We start from the raw sequence: 16977 nt of genomic DNA, 5'->3' as shown, positions 1-16977 counted from the left end.
ATGGGGCTTTGGAGACAAAACGGATGGCACTGTGATAGACAACATCCAATTTGCTGAGTAGAGTGTTGGAGGCTATTTTGTAAATGACATCGCCGAAGTCAAGGATCGGTAGGATAGTCAGTTTTACGAGGGCATGTTTGGCAGCATGAGTGAAGGAGGCTTTGTTGCGAAATAGGAAACCGATTCTAGATTTAACTTTGGATTGGAGATTCTTAATGTGAGTCTGGAAGGAGAGTTTACAGTCTAACCAGACACCTAGATATTTGTAGTTGTCCACGTACTCTAGGTCAGACCCGTCTAGAGTAGTGATTCTAGTCGGGTGGGCGGGTGCAAGCAGCGTTCGGTTGAAGAGGATGCATTTTGTTTTACTAGTGTTTAAGAGCAGTTGGAGGCTACTGAAGGAGTGTTGTATGGAATTGAAGCTCGTTTGGAGGTTTGTTAACACAGTGTCCAATGAAGGGCCAGATGTATACAAAATGGTGTCGTCTGCGTAGAGGTGGATCTGAGAGTCACCAGCAGCAAGAGCGACGTCATTGATATACACAGAGAAAAGAGTTGGCCCAAGAATTGAACCCTGTGGCACCCCCATAGAGACTGCCATAGGTCCAGACAACAGGCCCTCCGATTTGACACATTGAACTCTATCTGAGAAGTAGTTGGTGAACCAGGCGAGGCAGTCAATTGAGAAACCAAGGCTATTTAGTCTGCCAATAAGAATGCGGTGGTTGACAGAGTCGAAAGCCTTGGCCAGGTCAATGAAAACGGCTGCACAGTACTGTCTATTATCGATCGCGGTTATAATATCATTTAGGACCTTGATCGTGGCTGAAGTGCACCCATGACCAGCTCGGAAACCGGATTGCATAGCGGAGAAGGTACGGTGGGATTCGAAATGGTTGGTGATCTGTTTGTTGACTTGGCTTTCAAAAACTTTTTGAAAGGCAGGGCAGGATGGATATGGGTCTGTAACAGTTTGGATCTAGAGTGTCACCCCCTTTGAAGAGGGGGATGACCGCGGCAGCTTTCCAATCTCTGGGGATCTCAGACGTTACGAAAGAGAGGTTGAACAGGCTAGTAATAGGGGTTGCGACAATTTCGCGCGGCTAGTTTTAGAAAGAAAGGGTCCAGATTGTCTAGTCCAGATGATTTGTAGGGGTCCAGATTTTGCAGCTCTTTTAGAACATCAGCTGTCTGGATTTGTGTGAAGGAGAAGCGGGGGGGCATGGGCAAGTTGCAGCGGAGGGTGCAGAGCTGGTGGCCGGGGTAGTGGTAGCCAGGTGGAAAGCATGGCCAGCCGTAGCAAAATGCTTGTTGAAATTCTCGATTATTGTAGATTTATCGGTGGTGATAGTGTTTCCTAGCCTCAGTGCAGTGGGCAGCTGGGAGGAAGTGCTCTTATTTTCCATGGACTTTACAGTGTCCCAAAACTTTTTGGAGTTAGTGCTACAGGATGCAAATTTCTGTTTGAAAAAAGTTAGCCTTTGCTTTCCTAACTGCTTGTGTATATTGGTTCCTAACTTCCCTGAAAAGTTGCATATCACGGGGGCTATTTGATGCTAATGCAGTACGCCACAGGATGTTTTTGTGCTGGTCAAGGGCAGTCAAGTCTGAGGAGAACCAGGGGCTATATCTGTTCTTAGTTCTGTATTTTTTGAATGGGGCATGTCTATTTAAGATTGAGAGGAAATTACTTTTAAAGAACAACCAGGCATCCTCTACTGACGGAATGAGATCTATATCCATCCAGGATACCTGGGCCAGGTCAATTAGGAAGGCCTGCTCGCTGAAGTGTTTTTGGGAGCGTTACATTGCTTGCTCTCTGGGTTTTATGCTGGGTATCTGTATAGCACTTTGACAACTGCTGACGTAAAAAGGCTTTATAAAATAAATGTGATTGATTGATTGAGTTGTGTCTGTTGAAAGTTGATAGTAGCTTCCAGCAAATACACTGGGTAGCTGTTAGCTATCCCATCTGTTAGCTATCCCATCTGTTAGCTATCCCATCTGCAGTGGCAGCTCTGTTGGCTCCATTCTCCTAGCATAGCTCAGCAGTCTACTGCTCTAGCATTACTAGGTGAGCAGTTTCATCCTTTGACCTAGAGACTGTACACACAATTACTGTCCCTGACCCAGAATAAGTAATGGTTCATGAGTCATCCCATAGTTCATGTGGCAGACACATAGTTCTGTATGAACATTATACTGTCCTGTTGCTTTTACAGTCCGTACACTGTACACGTAACTTTCATATTTTATGATTATAACAAAAATGGATCAATCAACACATTCAACATTTTTGAGTCGTGACATGCTAAACACAGTACTTGTACATTCATCTCACAATTCTGAAATTCCTACCTTGTAGAAGAACCCACAGCACATTTTCTGGTCCTCTCCGCACAGCTCTCCACTCGTCTCCAGACCCTGTCCTCCCAGAGGCTTCAGCGTGGACATTGGTACTTCTACCAGGTCTCTACTGGGCTGGAAAAGCACCTCTGCCAACTTCTCCGTCCTTCTTCCATTTCTCCTCTCCTCCTTCCTCTCCTCCTCTCTCTCTTTGGCTGGCTCTTTAGTGGGCGAGGAGGGATGAGCGCCTGCACTCCTTATCCCCGCAGCAGCTACCTCTGTCTCTGTCTCAGGGTGCTTATTTTGGTTCTGGGGCTCCTCTGCTCCGCCTGTGGTCCCTCTCTCCTTGCCCCCTTCTGTGGCCCCAGGACCCTCATCGTGTCCCAGGTAGGCAAAGGAAGTGACCTGGGTCTGGCTGGGGGAGAAGCGTCGTAGCCTGGGCAGACTGTCCACGGACGTTGGGGTGTTGAGCATCCGTCTTAAGGGGGTTACCTTGAGCTCGCTGGGGCGTGGGGTACGGGAGGTGTGAGGGGTGCTGGCGTGGAAGGAGGCTGGTCGGCGCTTGAGGCCACTAGGGGAACGGTGGGGGGCGCGGGGGGAACCACCGGCAGAGGACAGGATAGGGGACAGCGACCCCACGGACCCCCGGCCGGTTACACTGTTGCTCCGGAGATCCCGGAGCTGCCTGTAGAGAGTTGAAATTTGGAATTCCATTTTTACAATGATAACTAACCAAGCAATATTAGTATTGCGATAATTGATCTGTTATCACAATTAATTAGGGATAACAGTATGATGACACATGGTTTTCGTCTAAATATCATGCCATTCTTATGTACCATTTATGTGTATTGATTATCATACCTGTGTGTGTGTGTGTGTGTGTGTGTGTGTGTGTGTGCGTGTGTGTGTGTATGTGTGCGTGTGTGTGTATGTGTGTGTGTGTGTGTGTATGTGTGTGTATATGTGTGTATGCGTATGTGTGTGCGTGTGTGTGTGCGTGTGTGTGTGCGTATGTGTGTGTGTGTGCGTGTGTGTGTGTGCGTGTGTGTGTGCGTGTGTGTGTGTGCGTGTGTGTGTGCGTGTGTGTATGTGTGTGCGTATGTGTGTGCGTGTGTGTGTGCGTGCGTGTGTGCGTGTGTGTGTGCGTATGTGTGTGTGTGTGTGTGTGTGTGTATGTCAGTGTTACCTGTGTGGTGAGGGCGCTGGAGGAGGTATGACCCAGGCTTGTTGCTGTTCCCTCATAGCCATGATCCTGTCCTGCTGCTGGGCCAGCCGCTGCATCTCCGTCTGCAGGAACCCCAGGGACGTGTTCAGCCTCTCGATGGAGCTAGTGTACTCAGCCAGGTCCACCTCTCCACCCCCTAACCCTGGAGCAAGACACAGCGGACACGTGTACTTTATAAGGTAAGGTAAAACAGTACACATCCTGTAGTTTGACTGCTCTCTAGCCTGGCCCTCTATCATTTTGTGATAATGGTCAATGGTCATTGTCGAGCCAAAATTGGCAACAGCACAAACAGAGCTGGGACCAGGCCCGTTTTTATTGAACCTTTATTTTGACAGGAAGCTATAGTGGTGACCCACCTGCACCCTCCTCGCAGGGGGACTTGGGAGCTGCTCCGTCGGGCTTGCACCTCTCTGCCCGGCCCAGACTGCCTGACGGTGTGAGGAGGGGGTCCGGGGAGGGTTTGTCCAGGTCTGGGCCCCCAGGGATGGGCCTGGGGCTGGTGGGCGAAGGGGTGACCCCTTTCCGTCTCACCACGTTGAGGAAGGCTGTCCGGCCCATCTTCTGACGATGCCGGGTGAACGCTGCCTCCACCTGAAACAGTGACAAAAATTGTTGACTATTTCAACACATTTTTTTATAACCAATGAACATGCTGGCTTAGTATGCTTAATTATCCAACAAGATGATGGTTCAAATGAAGTGATTTATGTTTGATTAGGTTTGATAACTAACTCAAATCATTTGATTGGACTGTTCCTTTAAAAACCCGTAGTAGCGCTTCAGGACCGTTGTTTTGTTCTTTGTCTGACACGATACCCAATCACCCAACTAAAAAGTGCACTACTTTTGACCAGAGCCCTATGGAAATAGGGAATAGGATGTCATTTCAGATGCAGCCAAAGAGAAGAAGCTCTCAGAAGCTAAACTAGCCTATACCTTCTTTTTCTGGGCCTCGATGGCTCTGCGTTTCTCCTCCAGCTTCATCTTCAGGTGCACCATCTCTGACGACAGCAGGTGGGTGTGGTCTCTGGTAGGGGGCGTGGCCGGGCTCTGGGCCGGGTGGGCTGGGCTTGAGCCCTGTGAGGGAGAGAGAGAGAGTGAAGTTGAGAGAGTGGGAAGAAGAGAGAGAAACACAGAGTAGAAAAAGGGAGTTGAGAGAGAAAGAGAGTGAACAGAGTAATAGATCAATGGAGAGAGAGAGAGTTTCTCTACTGACCTCAGGCGTGGCAGTTTGTGTAGGTGGCGTGTTTGGAACATTGAGCTCGGAGCTCTCGGGGGTGGTCCCTCCACTGCTCCGCCCCTCAAGCTTACGAAACTTCTGCTCGGCGAAGCTGGTCATGCGAACCACGCCTCCGCTGGGCACGTGGGACAGGGGGGCGGGGGGCACCGGGCTGGGGCATGGGCTGCTCCTCTCTCCCCTTTCTCCATTCCTGTCTCCGTTCCTCACCCCCCTCTCTCCATCCCCCTCTGGTAGGGGACAGGATCGGGTCATAGCCTCATAGTCAGGGTCTATATCAGAGTAGTCCCTGAGAGAAGAGTTGTCCTCATCCAAACTCTCCTGGATGTCCTCCGTCCTCACGTGGATCCCTGTGTCCACCTCATCCGTAGAGGCGGAGTTGGGGTCGGCCTCATCTGCCCGGGCCTTAGCCGATCCTGGGTAGTCGTCAGGGTCGTCCCCTGGGTCTGGAGGTTCGGCTCCATCATGGAGGAAGAAGCCGTTGGCCCCGGGCCCCAGGCTGCCGTGGGGCCTCTCTGTGTCATGGATGATTTTCAGGGCCTCCTCGATGCTCGGCGGGGTCGACAGGCTGACGGGGCTGCTGCCGCCATTGCCGTTCTCTGGGAGAACGCCATTGGAATATCTAGATTAACAGACGGGTATGATAATTTATTAGACACGTATCCATAGCATCTAACAGTTAACATGTATGTAACATATTTACATTCAATATATATGTCCACCTTGCAGACATTAAAACCCACAACTCTCATGTACTACCAACAGAGCCATCAGACGTACCTGCTCTGGTTCCTGTGTGGCTGAGTCTGCCCGCGCCCCAGTGCTTTATGGGAGTTGTAGTTTAGTGAGTCCCTGTCGTAGTCCTCCTCAGGTATGTGTCCGGCGCTGCAACCCTGACTGTTAACGCTGACCGGCTGAAAGGGGAGTTGGCGCCTCATGCCCCCCCGAGGTGCGTGGTGAACTTTGAACTCCCCCAGGCCCTCTGTGCTGGCAGAGCGGGTCATGCCTCGGAGGGAAGGACCCCGACAGGGAGGGGCGCTAGGGTCCCCTTCCAGAGGAATCTCAAAGGAAATGCCCCGAGGCCGTCTGTCCTTAGGCCACGTCCCCACACAGCCGTCCACATAGGACATGGACGCCGACCTCTTTATCACACCTGCCAGGAACAAGGAAATCGATTAGCTCCACTCACACAGAGAACCAGTAGTAGTTCAGATTCTTCAGCTAGATAAGACAAAGGAGTGTTTGTGATTCTGAGGAGAGGAGTAGGTAGTTCCTGTGTTCTTACCTGAAGCAGAGTCTGGTTGAAGCCTGAGAGTGGGGGGGAGAGAGAGAGTATTCTGATAAAGCTCAAGAGCATACCTCCTCTAACTGCTGAGTTGAACTATGCTGGACCTTTCATAACCTTGTTCAATAAGAGAACATTTAATAACTACAGGTCATTATATTTGTCCACTCAATATTAAATCATACCTGTTGTCTTCTGGGCTGTCAGGTCTGTCCCCAAAGTCCTGTTTGGCTGGGCTACACATAGCACCCATAGTCCTGGATGAATGGGCAGGATCACAGGCTGGATACAAACAAACACCAATCATTCTTCAGGATTCTCAAGTCAATAAAGGTATGTGACGTGATCTGAGTTCTGGTGAAAACTGAAATATAATGTGATATGCAAATGCAGTTGATTATCTTCATAATCCCAATCATCATCATCATTTTTGGCTTTCCCACACCAATATCCTTACCTTGTGGGTCAAAGACTCTGGGCTGTACAAACGAAGGCTTCACCACTTCAAACCACCAGAACAGCTCTGCCATAAACACCAGGTAATTACTCTGCAACAGGACAAAACACAGCATAAACACCAGGTAGTTACTCTGCAACAGGACAAAACACAGCATAAACACCAGGTAGTTACTCTGCAACTGGACAAAACACACCATAAACACCAGGTAGTTGTTCTGCAACAGGACAAAACACAGCATAAACACCAGGTAGTTACTCTGCAACTGGACAAAACACAGCATAAACACCAGGTAGTTGTTCTGCAACAGGACAAAACACAGCATGAACACCAGGTAGTTACTCTGCAACAGGACAAAACACAGCATAAACACCAGGTAGTTACTCTGCAACAGGACAAAACACAGCATGAACACCAGGTAGTTACTCTGCAACAGGACAAAACACAGCATAAACACCAGGTAGTTGTTCTGCAACAGGACAAAACACAGCATAAACACCAGGTAGTTACTCTGCAACAGGACAAAACACAGCATAAACACCAGGTAGTTACTCAGCAACTGGACAAAACACAGCACACACACCAGGTAATTATTCTGCAACAGGGCAAAACACAGCACACACACCAGGTAATTACTCTGCAACAGGACAAAACACACCATAAACACCAGGTAGTTACTCTGCAACAGGACAAAACACAGCATAAACATCAGGTAGTTACTCTGCAACAGGACAAAACACACCATAAACACCAGGTAGTTACTCTGCAACAGGGCAAAACACAGCACACACACCAGGTAATTATTCTGCAACAGGGCAAAACACAGCACACACACCAGGTAATTACTCTGCAACAGGACAAAACACACCATAAACACCAGGTAGTTACTCTGCAACAGGACAAAACACAGCACACACACCAGGTAATTACTCTGCAACAGGACAAAACACACCATAAACACCAGGTAGTTACTCTGCAACAGGACAAAACACACCATAAACACCAGGTAGTTGTTCTGCAACAGGACAAAACACAGCATAAACATCAGGTAGTTACTCTGCAACTGGACAAAACACACCATAAACACCAGGTAGTTACTCTGCAACCGGACAAAACACAGCATAAACACCAGGTAGTTACTCTGCAACAGGGCAAAACACAGCATAAACACCAGGTAGTTACTCTGCAACTGGACAAAACACAGCATAAACACCAGGTAGTTACTCTGCAACAGGACAAAACACAGCACAAACACGAGGTAGTTACTCTGCAACAGGACAAAACACACCATAAACACCAGGTAGTTACTCTGCAACAGGACAAAACACACCATAAACACCAGGTAGTTGTTCTGCAACAGGACAAAACACAGCATAAACATCAGGTAGTTGTTCTGCAACAGGACAAAACACAGCATAAACATCAGGTAGTTACTCTGCAACTGGACAAAACACACCATAAACACCAGGTAGTTGTTCTGCAACAGGACAAAACACAGCATAAACACCAGGTAGTTACTCTGCAACCGGACAAAACACAGCATAAACATCAGGTAGTTGTTCTGCAACAGGACAAAACACAGCATAAACACCAGGTAGTTACTCTGCAACAGGGCAAAACACAGCATAAACACCAGGTAGTAACTCTGCAACAGGACAAAACACAGCATAAACACCAGGTAGTTACTCTGCAACTGGACAAAACACAGCATAAACACCAGGTAGTTACTCTGCAACAGGACAAAACACAGCACACACACGAGGTAATTACTCTGCAACAGGACAAAACACAGCATAAACACCAGGTAGTTACTCTGCAACAGGACAGAACACAGCATAAACACCAGGTAGTTACTCTGCAACAGGACAAAACACAGCATAAACATCAGGTAGTTGTTCTGCAACAGGACAAAACACAGCATAAACATCAGGTAGTTACTCTGCAACTGGACAAAACACACCATAAACACCAGGTAGTTGTTCTGCAACAGGACAAAACACAGCATAAACACCAGGTAGTTACTCTGCAACCGGACAAAACACAGCATAAACATCAGGTAGTTGTTCTGCAACAGGACAAAACACAGCACAAACACCAGGTAGTTACTCTGCAACAGGACAAAACACAGCATAAACACCAGGTAGTTACTCTGCAACAGGACAAAACACAGCATAAACACCAGGTAGTTACTCTGCAACAGGACAAAACACAGCATAAACACCAGGTAGTTACTCTGCAACCGGACAAAACACAGCATAAACATCAGGTAGTTGTTCTGCAACAGGACAAAACACAGCATAAACACCAGGTAGTTACTCTGCAACTGGACAAAACACAGCATAAACACCAGGTAGTTACTCTGCAACAGGACAAAACACAGCATAAACACCAGGTAGTAACTCTGCAACAGGACAAAACACAGCATAAACACCAGGTAGTTACTCTGCAACAGGACAAAACACAGCATAAACACCAGGTAGTAACTCTGCAACAGGACAAAACACAGCATAAACACCAGGTAGTTACTCTGCAACTGGACAAAACACAGCATAAACACCAGGTAGTAACTCTGCAACAGGACAAAACACAGCATAAACACCAGATAGTTACTCTGCAACAGGACAAAACACAGCATAAACACCAGGTAGTAACTCTGCAACAGGACAAAACACAGCATAAACACCAGGTAGTTACTCTGCAACTGGACAAAACACAGCATAAACACCAGGTAGTTACTCTGCAACAGGACAGAACACAGCATAAACACCAGGTAGTTACTCTGCAACAGGACAAAACACAGCATAAACATCAGGTAGTTGTTCTGCAACAGGACAAAACACAGCATAAACATCAGGTAGTTACTCTGCAACTGGACAAAACACACCATAAACACCAGGTAGTAACTCTGCAACAGGACAAAACACAGCATAAACACCAGGTAGTTACTCTGCAACCGGACAAAACACAGCATAAACACCAGGTAGTTGCTCTGCAACAGGACAAAACACAGCATAAACACCAGGTAGTAACTCTGCAACAGGACAAAACACAGCATAAACACCAGGTAGTTACTCTGCAACTGGACAAAACACAGCATAAACACCAGGTAGTTACTCTGCAACAGGACAAAACACAGCATAAACACCAGATAGTTACTCTGCAACAGGACAGAACACAGCATAAACACCAGGTAGTTACTCTGCAACAGGACAAAACACAGCATAAACACCAGGTAGTTACTCTGCAACTGGACAAAACACAGCATAAACACCAGGTAGTTACTCTGCAACAGGACAAAACACAGCATAAACACCAGGTAGTAACTCTGCAACAGGACAAAACACAGCATAAACACCAGGTAGTTACTCTGCAACAGGACAGAACACAGCATAAACACCAGGTAGTTACTCTGCAACAGGGCAAAACACAGCATAAACACCAGGTAGTTACTCTGCAACAGGACAAAACACAGCATAAACACCAGGTAGTTACTCTGCAACAGGACAAAACACAGCATAAACACCAGGTAGTTACTCTGCAACAGGACAAAACACAGCATAAACACCAGGTAGTTACTCTGCAACAGGACAAAACACAGCATAAACACCAGGTAGTTACTCTGCAACAGGACAAAACACAGCATAAACACCAGATAGTTACTCTGCAACAGGACAAAACACAGCATAAACACCAGGTAGTTACTCTGCAACAGGACAAAACACAGCATAAACACCAGGTAGTAACTCTGCAACAGGACAAAACACAGCATAAACACCAGGTAGTTACTCTGCAACAGGACAGAACACAGCATAAACACCAGGTAGTTACTCTGCAACAGGACAAAACACAGCATAAACACCAGATAGTTACTCTGCAACAGGACAAAACACAGCATAAACACCAGGTAGTTACTCTGCAACAGGACAAAACACAGCATAAACACCAGGTAGTTACTCTGCAACCGGACAAAACACACACACACAAGTTAGATACGGGGAGAGGAAATGTAATACACCCAAATAACTGCATTTGTCCAGAAGGTGTCTCTGTTGAGACAAGTCACAGAGGATGCAACATCTTGTATAGTGGCTGGTAGATTACATTTAAGTCATTTAGCAGACGCTCTTATCCAGAGCAACTTACAGGAGCAATTAGGGTTAAGTGCCTTGCTCAAGGGCATATCGACAGATTTTTCACCTAGTCAGCTCGGGGATTAGAACCAGCGACCTTTCGGTTACTGGCACAACGCTCTTAACCACTAAGCTACCTGCCGCCCTAGATCAATGATGAGGTCAGGGATAGCAATTAAAGCTGCCTCCAAGCTACCTTTGTTGCTAAGTAACTGAGTGTGTGTGTGTGTGTGTTGGTGTTGGTCGTGTGTGTGTGTGTGTGTGTGTGTGTGTTATTGGCAGCCTCAGATTGCTCCGATACCTCAACATCTAGTGTATAGTGAGAAAACTGATGAAATACCAACTGATATATATTGGAGTGTAATATATACACACACACACACACAACACAGAGTACAGCCCAAATATGGCTTTATTCCTTTCATGATTTAATGGTACAAACAGACTAGCTCTGGAGACCATCCAAGAGTCATTCATTTGTTGAGAGCTTTTTCACCCACTTCTTTTGACTGGGCCCCTGTCACTATGGAAAAGAGGGTCTTCATTGACCACAACCTCCCAACAAACTAAGACTGGACTTCAGATTTCAAAACATTGTTGCTTGGATATTTCCCTTTGGATTGTCAAGAGCTTTTGGACATTGAATTGAGTTTTGAGTCTAGGACACCCACCCACACTGTGGCGGTCTGGATAGTGGTTCTGGAGGAGGTTTGGCCAGTAGTCAGTTGGCTCCATGCCAGGGCCTTTGGCTGCTCTTCAGGATCTGTTCTATCACTCTCTGACCCTCCCTGAGACGTTTATAGCACTGTGACCAGTCTATACACACCCAGTGGTGCATGGTGTGTGTGTGTGTGTGTGTGTGTGTGTGTGTGTGTGTGTGTGTGTGTGTACGACAGGCCAAAGGGGACCCTGTGCACCCTATTGGTTGTGTTTGTCTCACTAAACAGGAGGTTGGTACACACATAAGCAGTCTAAGGAAAGGACACAGTGCGCCAACGGTCAGGGGCAGGATCAAAATCCCAATTGGTTCTGACTAATGTTCCTATACTACATGTTACGCATTCTAAGGGTCTATAACCAGATTACATGGTTACATTACATGGCTACATTGCATGGCTTTCTATCTGTTTCTCTCTAGTCTATGTCCTGTCACACTGAAAACACCTCAGTGGACTGACAAACATTCAGTATGAATGAGCAGTAAATCAGAACACATTCTGTATGAATGCGCAGTAAATCAGAACACATTCTGTATTATTTGTAGCACATAAAGAATCAACAGTTCTTTACAGACAGTTTTGTCTTCCTCTGATAGAAAAGGGCAAAACAACAGAACAAGAGGGGCAGGGAGAGACAGGGAGAGATGGGGAGAGACAGGGAGAGGTCAGGAGAGACAGAGAGCGACAGAGAGAGACGGGGAGAGATGGGGAGAGACAGGGAGAGACAGGGAGAGGTCAGGAGAGACAGAGATCGACAGAGAGAGACAGGGAGAGATGGGGAGAGACAGGGAGAGACAGGGAGAGGTCAGGAGAGACAGAGAGAGACAGAGAGAGACAGGGAGAGATGGGGAGAGACATGGAGAGACAGGGAGAGATGGGGAGAGACAGGGAGAGATGGGGAGAGCTGGGGTGAGACATGGAGAGACAGGGAGATATGGGGAGAGACAGGGAGAGGTCAGGAGAGACAGAGAGCGACAGAGAGAGACAGGGAGAGATGGGGAGAGACATGGAGAGACAGGGAGAGATGGGGAGAGACAGGGAGAGATGGGGAGAGCTGGGGTGAGACATGGAGAGACAGGGAGAGATGGGGAGAGACAGGGAGAGACAGAGCGAGACAGGGAGAGATAGGCACAGAGATAATAGCATGCCACTTCTCTAAGCAGCCTGTCTGTCTGTCTTAGGGGGAGAGCTTGACTAGCTAGAGGGTCCCGTCTGTTTTGGAATTGCAACACACACACACATACACACACACAGTGACTCACACGCTTATTTGACTTCGCGGAACAGTCAGTGTGTCAAAATGGGCCCCTCCTACACAAACACACACCCACACCCAAATCATTACTAACTCTATGCATCATTACTAACACTATGCATCATTACTAACTCTATGCATCATTACTAACACTAACTCTATGCATCATTACTAACACTAACTCTATGCATCATTACTAATCCTATGCACCATTACTAACCCTAACTCTATGCATCATTACTAACTCTATGCATCATTACTAACTATATGCATCATTACTAACACTAACTCTATGCATCATTACTAACTCTATGCATCATTACTAACTCTATGCATCATTACTAACACTAACTCTATGCATCATTACTAACTCTATGCATCATTACTAACTCTATGAATCATTACTACTAACCCTAACTCTATGCATCATTACTAACCCTAACTCTATGCATCATTACTAACTGATATGCATCATTACTAACTATATGCATCATTACTAACACTAACTCTATGAATCATTACTAACCCTAACTCTATGCATAATTACTAACACTAACTATACAGTGGGGGAAAAAAGTATTTAGTCAGCCACCAATTGTGCAAGTTCTCCCACTTAAAAAGATGAGAGAGGCCTGTAATTTTCATCATAGGTACACATCAACTATGACAGACAAAATGAGAAAGAAAAATCCAGAAAATCACATTGTAGGATTTTTTATGAATTTATTTGCAAATTATGGTGGAAAATAAGTATTTGGTCAATAACAAAAGTTTCTCAATACTTTGTTATATACCCTTTGTTGGCAATGACACAGGTCAAACGTTTTCTGTAAGTCTTCACAAGGTTTTCACACACTGTTGCTGGTATTTTGGCCCATTCCTCCATGCAGATCTCCTCTAGAGCAGTGATGTTTTGGGGCTGTCGCTGGGCAACACGGACTTTCAACTCCCTCCAAAGATTTTCTATGGGGTTGAGATTTGGAGACTGGCTAGGCCACTCCAGGACCTTGAAATGCTTCTTACGAAGCCACTCCTTTGTTGCCCGGGCGGTGTGTTTGGGATCATTGTCATGCTGAAAGACCCAGCCACGTTTCATCTTCAATGCCCTTGCTGATGGAAGGAGGTTTTTACTCAAAATCTCATGATACATGGCCCCATTCATTCTTTCCTTTACACGGATCAGTCGTCCTGGTCCCTTTGCAGAAAAACAGCCCCAAAGCATGATGTTTCCACCCCCATGCTTCACAGCAGGTATGGTGTTCTTTGGATGCAACTCAGCATTCTTTGTCCTCCAAACACGACGAGTTGAGTTTTTACCAAAAAGTTCTATTTTGGTTTCATCTGACCATATGACATTCTCCCAAACCTCTTCTGGATCATCCAAATGCACTCTAGCAAACTTCAGACGGGCCTGGACATGTACTGGCTTAAGCAGGGGGTCTGGCACTGCAGGATTTGAGTCCCTGGCGGCGTAGTGTGTTACTGATGGTAGTCTTTGTTACTTTGGTCCCAGCTCTCTGTAGGTCATTCACTAGGTCCCCCCGTGTGGTTCTGGGATTTTTGCTCACCGTTCTTGTGATCATTTTGACCCCACGAGGTGAGATCTTGCGTGGAGCCCCAGATCGAGGGAGATTATCAGTGGTCTTGTATGTCTTCCATTCCCTAATAATTGCTCCCACAGTTGATTTCTTCAAACCAAGCTGCTTACCTATTGCAGATTCAGTCTTCCCAGCCTGGTGCAGGTCTACAATTTTGTTTCTGGTGTCCTTTGACAGCTCTTTGGTCTTGGCCATAGTGGAGTTTGGAGTGTGACTGTTTGAGGTTGTGGACAGGTGTCTTTTATACTGATAACAAGTTCAAACAGGTGCCATTAATACAGGTAACGAGTGGAGGACAGAGGAGCCTCTTAAAGAAGTAGTTACAGGTCTGTGAGAGCCAGAAATCTTGCTTGTTTGTAGGTGACCAAATACTTATTTTCCACCATAATTTGCAAATAAATTCATAAAAAATCCTACAATGTGATTTTCTGGAGAAAATAAATCTCTATTTGTCTGTCATAGTTGACGTGTACCTATGATGAAAATTACAGGCCTCTCTCATCTTTTTAAGTGGGAGAACTTGCACAATTGGTGGCTGACTAAATACTTATTTTCCCCACTGTATGAATCACTACTAACACTAACTCTATGTATCATTACTAACTCTATGCATCATTACTAACTCTATGCATCATTACTAACACTAACTCTATGAATCATTACTAACTCTATGAATCATTACTAACTCTATGCATCATTACTAACCCTATGCATCATTACTAACCCTAAATCTATGCATCATTACTAACTGATATGCATCATTACTAACACTAACTCTATGAATCATTACTAACTGATATGCATCATTACTAACCCTAACTCTATGCATCATTACTAACTCTATGCATCATTACTAACCCTATGCATCATTACTAACTCTATGCATCATTACTAACTCTATGCATCATTACTAACTGATATGCATCATTACTAACCCTAACTCTATGCATCATTACTAACTCTATGCATCATTGCTAACCCTATGCATCATTACTAACTCTATGCATCATTACTAACCCTAACTCTATGCATCATTACTAACTCTATGCATCATTACCAACTCTATGCATCATTACTAACCCTAACTCTATGAATCATTACTAACTGATATTTTTTATTTTTTATTTATTTAACCTTTGTTTAACCAGGTAATTCAGTTGAGAACAACTGCGACCTGGCCAAGATAAAGCAAAGCAGTGCGATAAAAACAACAACACAGAGTTACATATGGGGTAAACAAAACATAAAGTCAAAAATACAACAGAATATATATATACAGTGTGTGCGAATGTAGTAAGTTATGGAGGTAAGGTAATAAATATGCCATAGTGCAAAATAGTTACAATTTCGTTTAATACTGGAATGATAGATGTGCAAAAGATGATGTGCAAATAGAGATACTGGGGTGCAAATGAGCACTCTGACAACTGACACCTAAAGTCAGTGAGGGAGATAAGAGTCTCCAGCTTCAGAGATTTTTGCAGTTCGTTCCAGTCATTGGCAGCAGAGAACTGGAAGGAATGGCGGCCAAAGGAGGTGTTGGCTTTGGGAATGACCAGTGAGATATACCTGCTGGAGAGCAGACTACGGGTGGGTGTTGCTATGGTGACCAGTGAGCTAAGATAAGACTGGGATTTGCCTAGCAGTGATTTATAGATGACCTGGAGCCAGTGGGTTTGGCGACGAATATGTAGTGAGGGCCAGCCAACAAGAGCGTACAGGTCACAATGGTGGGTAGTATATGGGGCTTTGGTGACAAAACGGATGGCACTGTGATAGACTACATCCAATTTGCTGAGTAGGGTGTTGGAGGCTATTTTGTAAATGACATCGCCGAAGTCAAGGATCGGTAGGATAGTCAGTTTTACAAGGGCATGTTTGGCAGCATGAGTGAAGGAGGCTTTGTTGCGAAATAGGAAGCCGATTCTAGATCTAACTTTTGATTGGAGATGCTTAATGTGAGTCTGGAAGGAGAGTTTACAGTCTAACCAGACACCTAGGTATTTGTAGTTGTCCACATACTCTAGGTCAGACCCGCCGAGAGTAGTGATTCTAGTCGGGTGGGCGGGTGCAAGCAGCGTTCGGTTGAAGAGCATGCATTTAGTTTTACTAGTGTTTAAGAGCAGTTGGAGGCTACAGAAGGAGTGTTGTATGGCATTGAGGTTTGTTAACACAGTGTCCAATGAAGGGCCAGATGTATACAAAATGGTGTCGTCCGCATAGAGGTGGATCCGAGCATCACCAGCAGCAAGAGCGACATCATTGATATACACAGAGAATAGTCGGCCCGAGATTTGAACCCTGTGGCACGCCCATAGAGACGGCCAGAGGTCCAGACAACAGGTCCTCCGATTTGACACATTGAACTCTATCTGAGAAGTAGTTAGTGAACCAGGCGAGGCAGTCATTAGAGAAACCAAGGCTATTTAGTCTGCCAATAAGAATGCGGTGGTTGACAGAGTCGAAAGCCTTGGCCAGGTCGATGAAGACGGCGGCGCAGTACTATCTTTTATCAATCACGGTTATAATATCGTTTAGGATATGCATCATTACTAACACTAACTCTATGAATCATTACTAACTCTATGAATCATTACTAACTCTATGCATCATTACTAACTCTATGCATCATTACTAACCCTAACTCTATGCATCATTACTAACTCTATGCATCATTACTAACACTAACTCTATGAATCATTACTAACTCTATGCATCA

At 45.7% G+C, this 16977-nt stretch overlaps 1 protein-coding gene across 3 annotated transcripts in view; it reads right to left on the bottom strand.

The window, feature by feature from the left end:
- The window catches only part of LOC121535465 (calmodulin-regulated spectrin-associated protein 2-like), a 94271-nt gene that overhangs the window by 12949 nt on the left and 64345 nt on the right, over positions 1 to 16977 (bottom strand). For all 3 annotated transcript variants that reach the window (XM_041842565.2, XM_041842566.2, XM_041842567.2), the window contains exons 7-15: positions 6557 to 6647; positions 6285 to 6381; positions 6100 to 6122; positions 5595 to 5967; positions 4794 to 5436; positions 4514 to 4654; positions 3934 to 4168; positions 3536 to 3716; positions 2359 to 3031 (exon numbers count right to left, since the gene is read on the bottom strand). In XM_041842565.2, the coding sequence (XP_041698499.2) occupies positions 2359 to 3031; positions 3536 to 3716; positions 3934 to 4168; positions 4514 to 4654; positions 4794 to 5436; positions 5595 to 5967; positions 6100 to 6122; positions 6285 to 6381; positions 6557 to 6647 (2457 nt within the window). The remainder of the gene's footprint in view (positions 1 to 2358; positions 3032 to 3535; positions 3717 to 3933; positions 4169 to 4513; positions 4655 to 4793; positions 5437 to 5594; positions 5968 to 6099; positions 6123 to 6284; positions 6382 to 6556; positions 6648 to 16977) is intronic.

This window comes from Coregonus clupeaformis, chromosome 21 (genome assembly GCF_020615455.1).
Source record: "Coregonus clupeaformis isolate EN_2021a chromosome 21, ASM2061545v1, whole genome shotgun sequence".
Lineage (NCBI taxonomy): Eukaryota > Metazoa > Chordata > Actinopteri > Salmoniformes > Salmonidae > Coregonus > Coregonus clupeaformis.
Note: the sequence above shows the minus strand (reverse complement) of the source record. Positions and strands in the feature narration are given on the sequence as shown.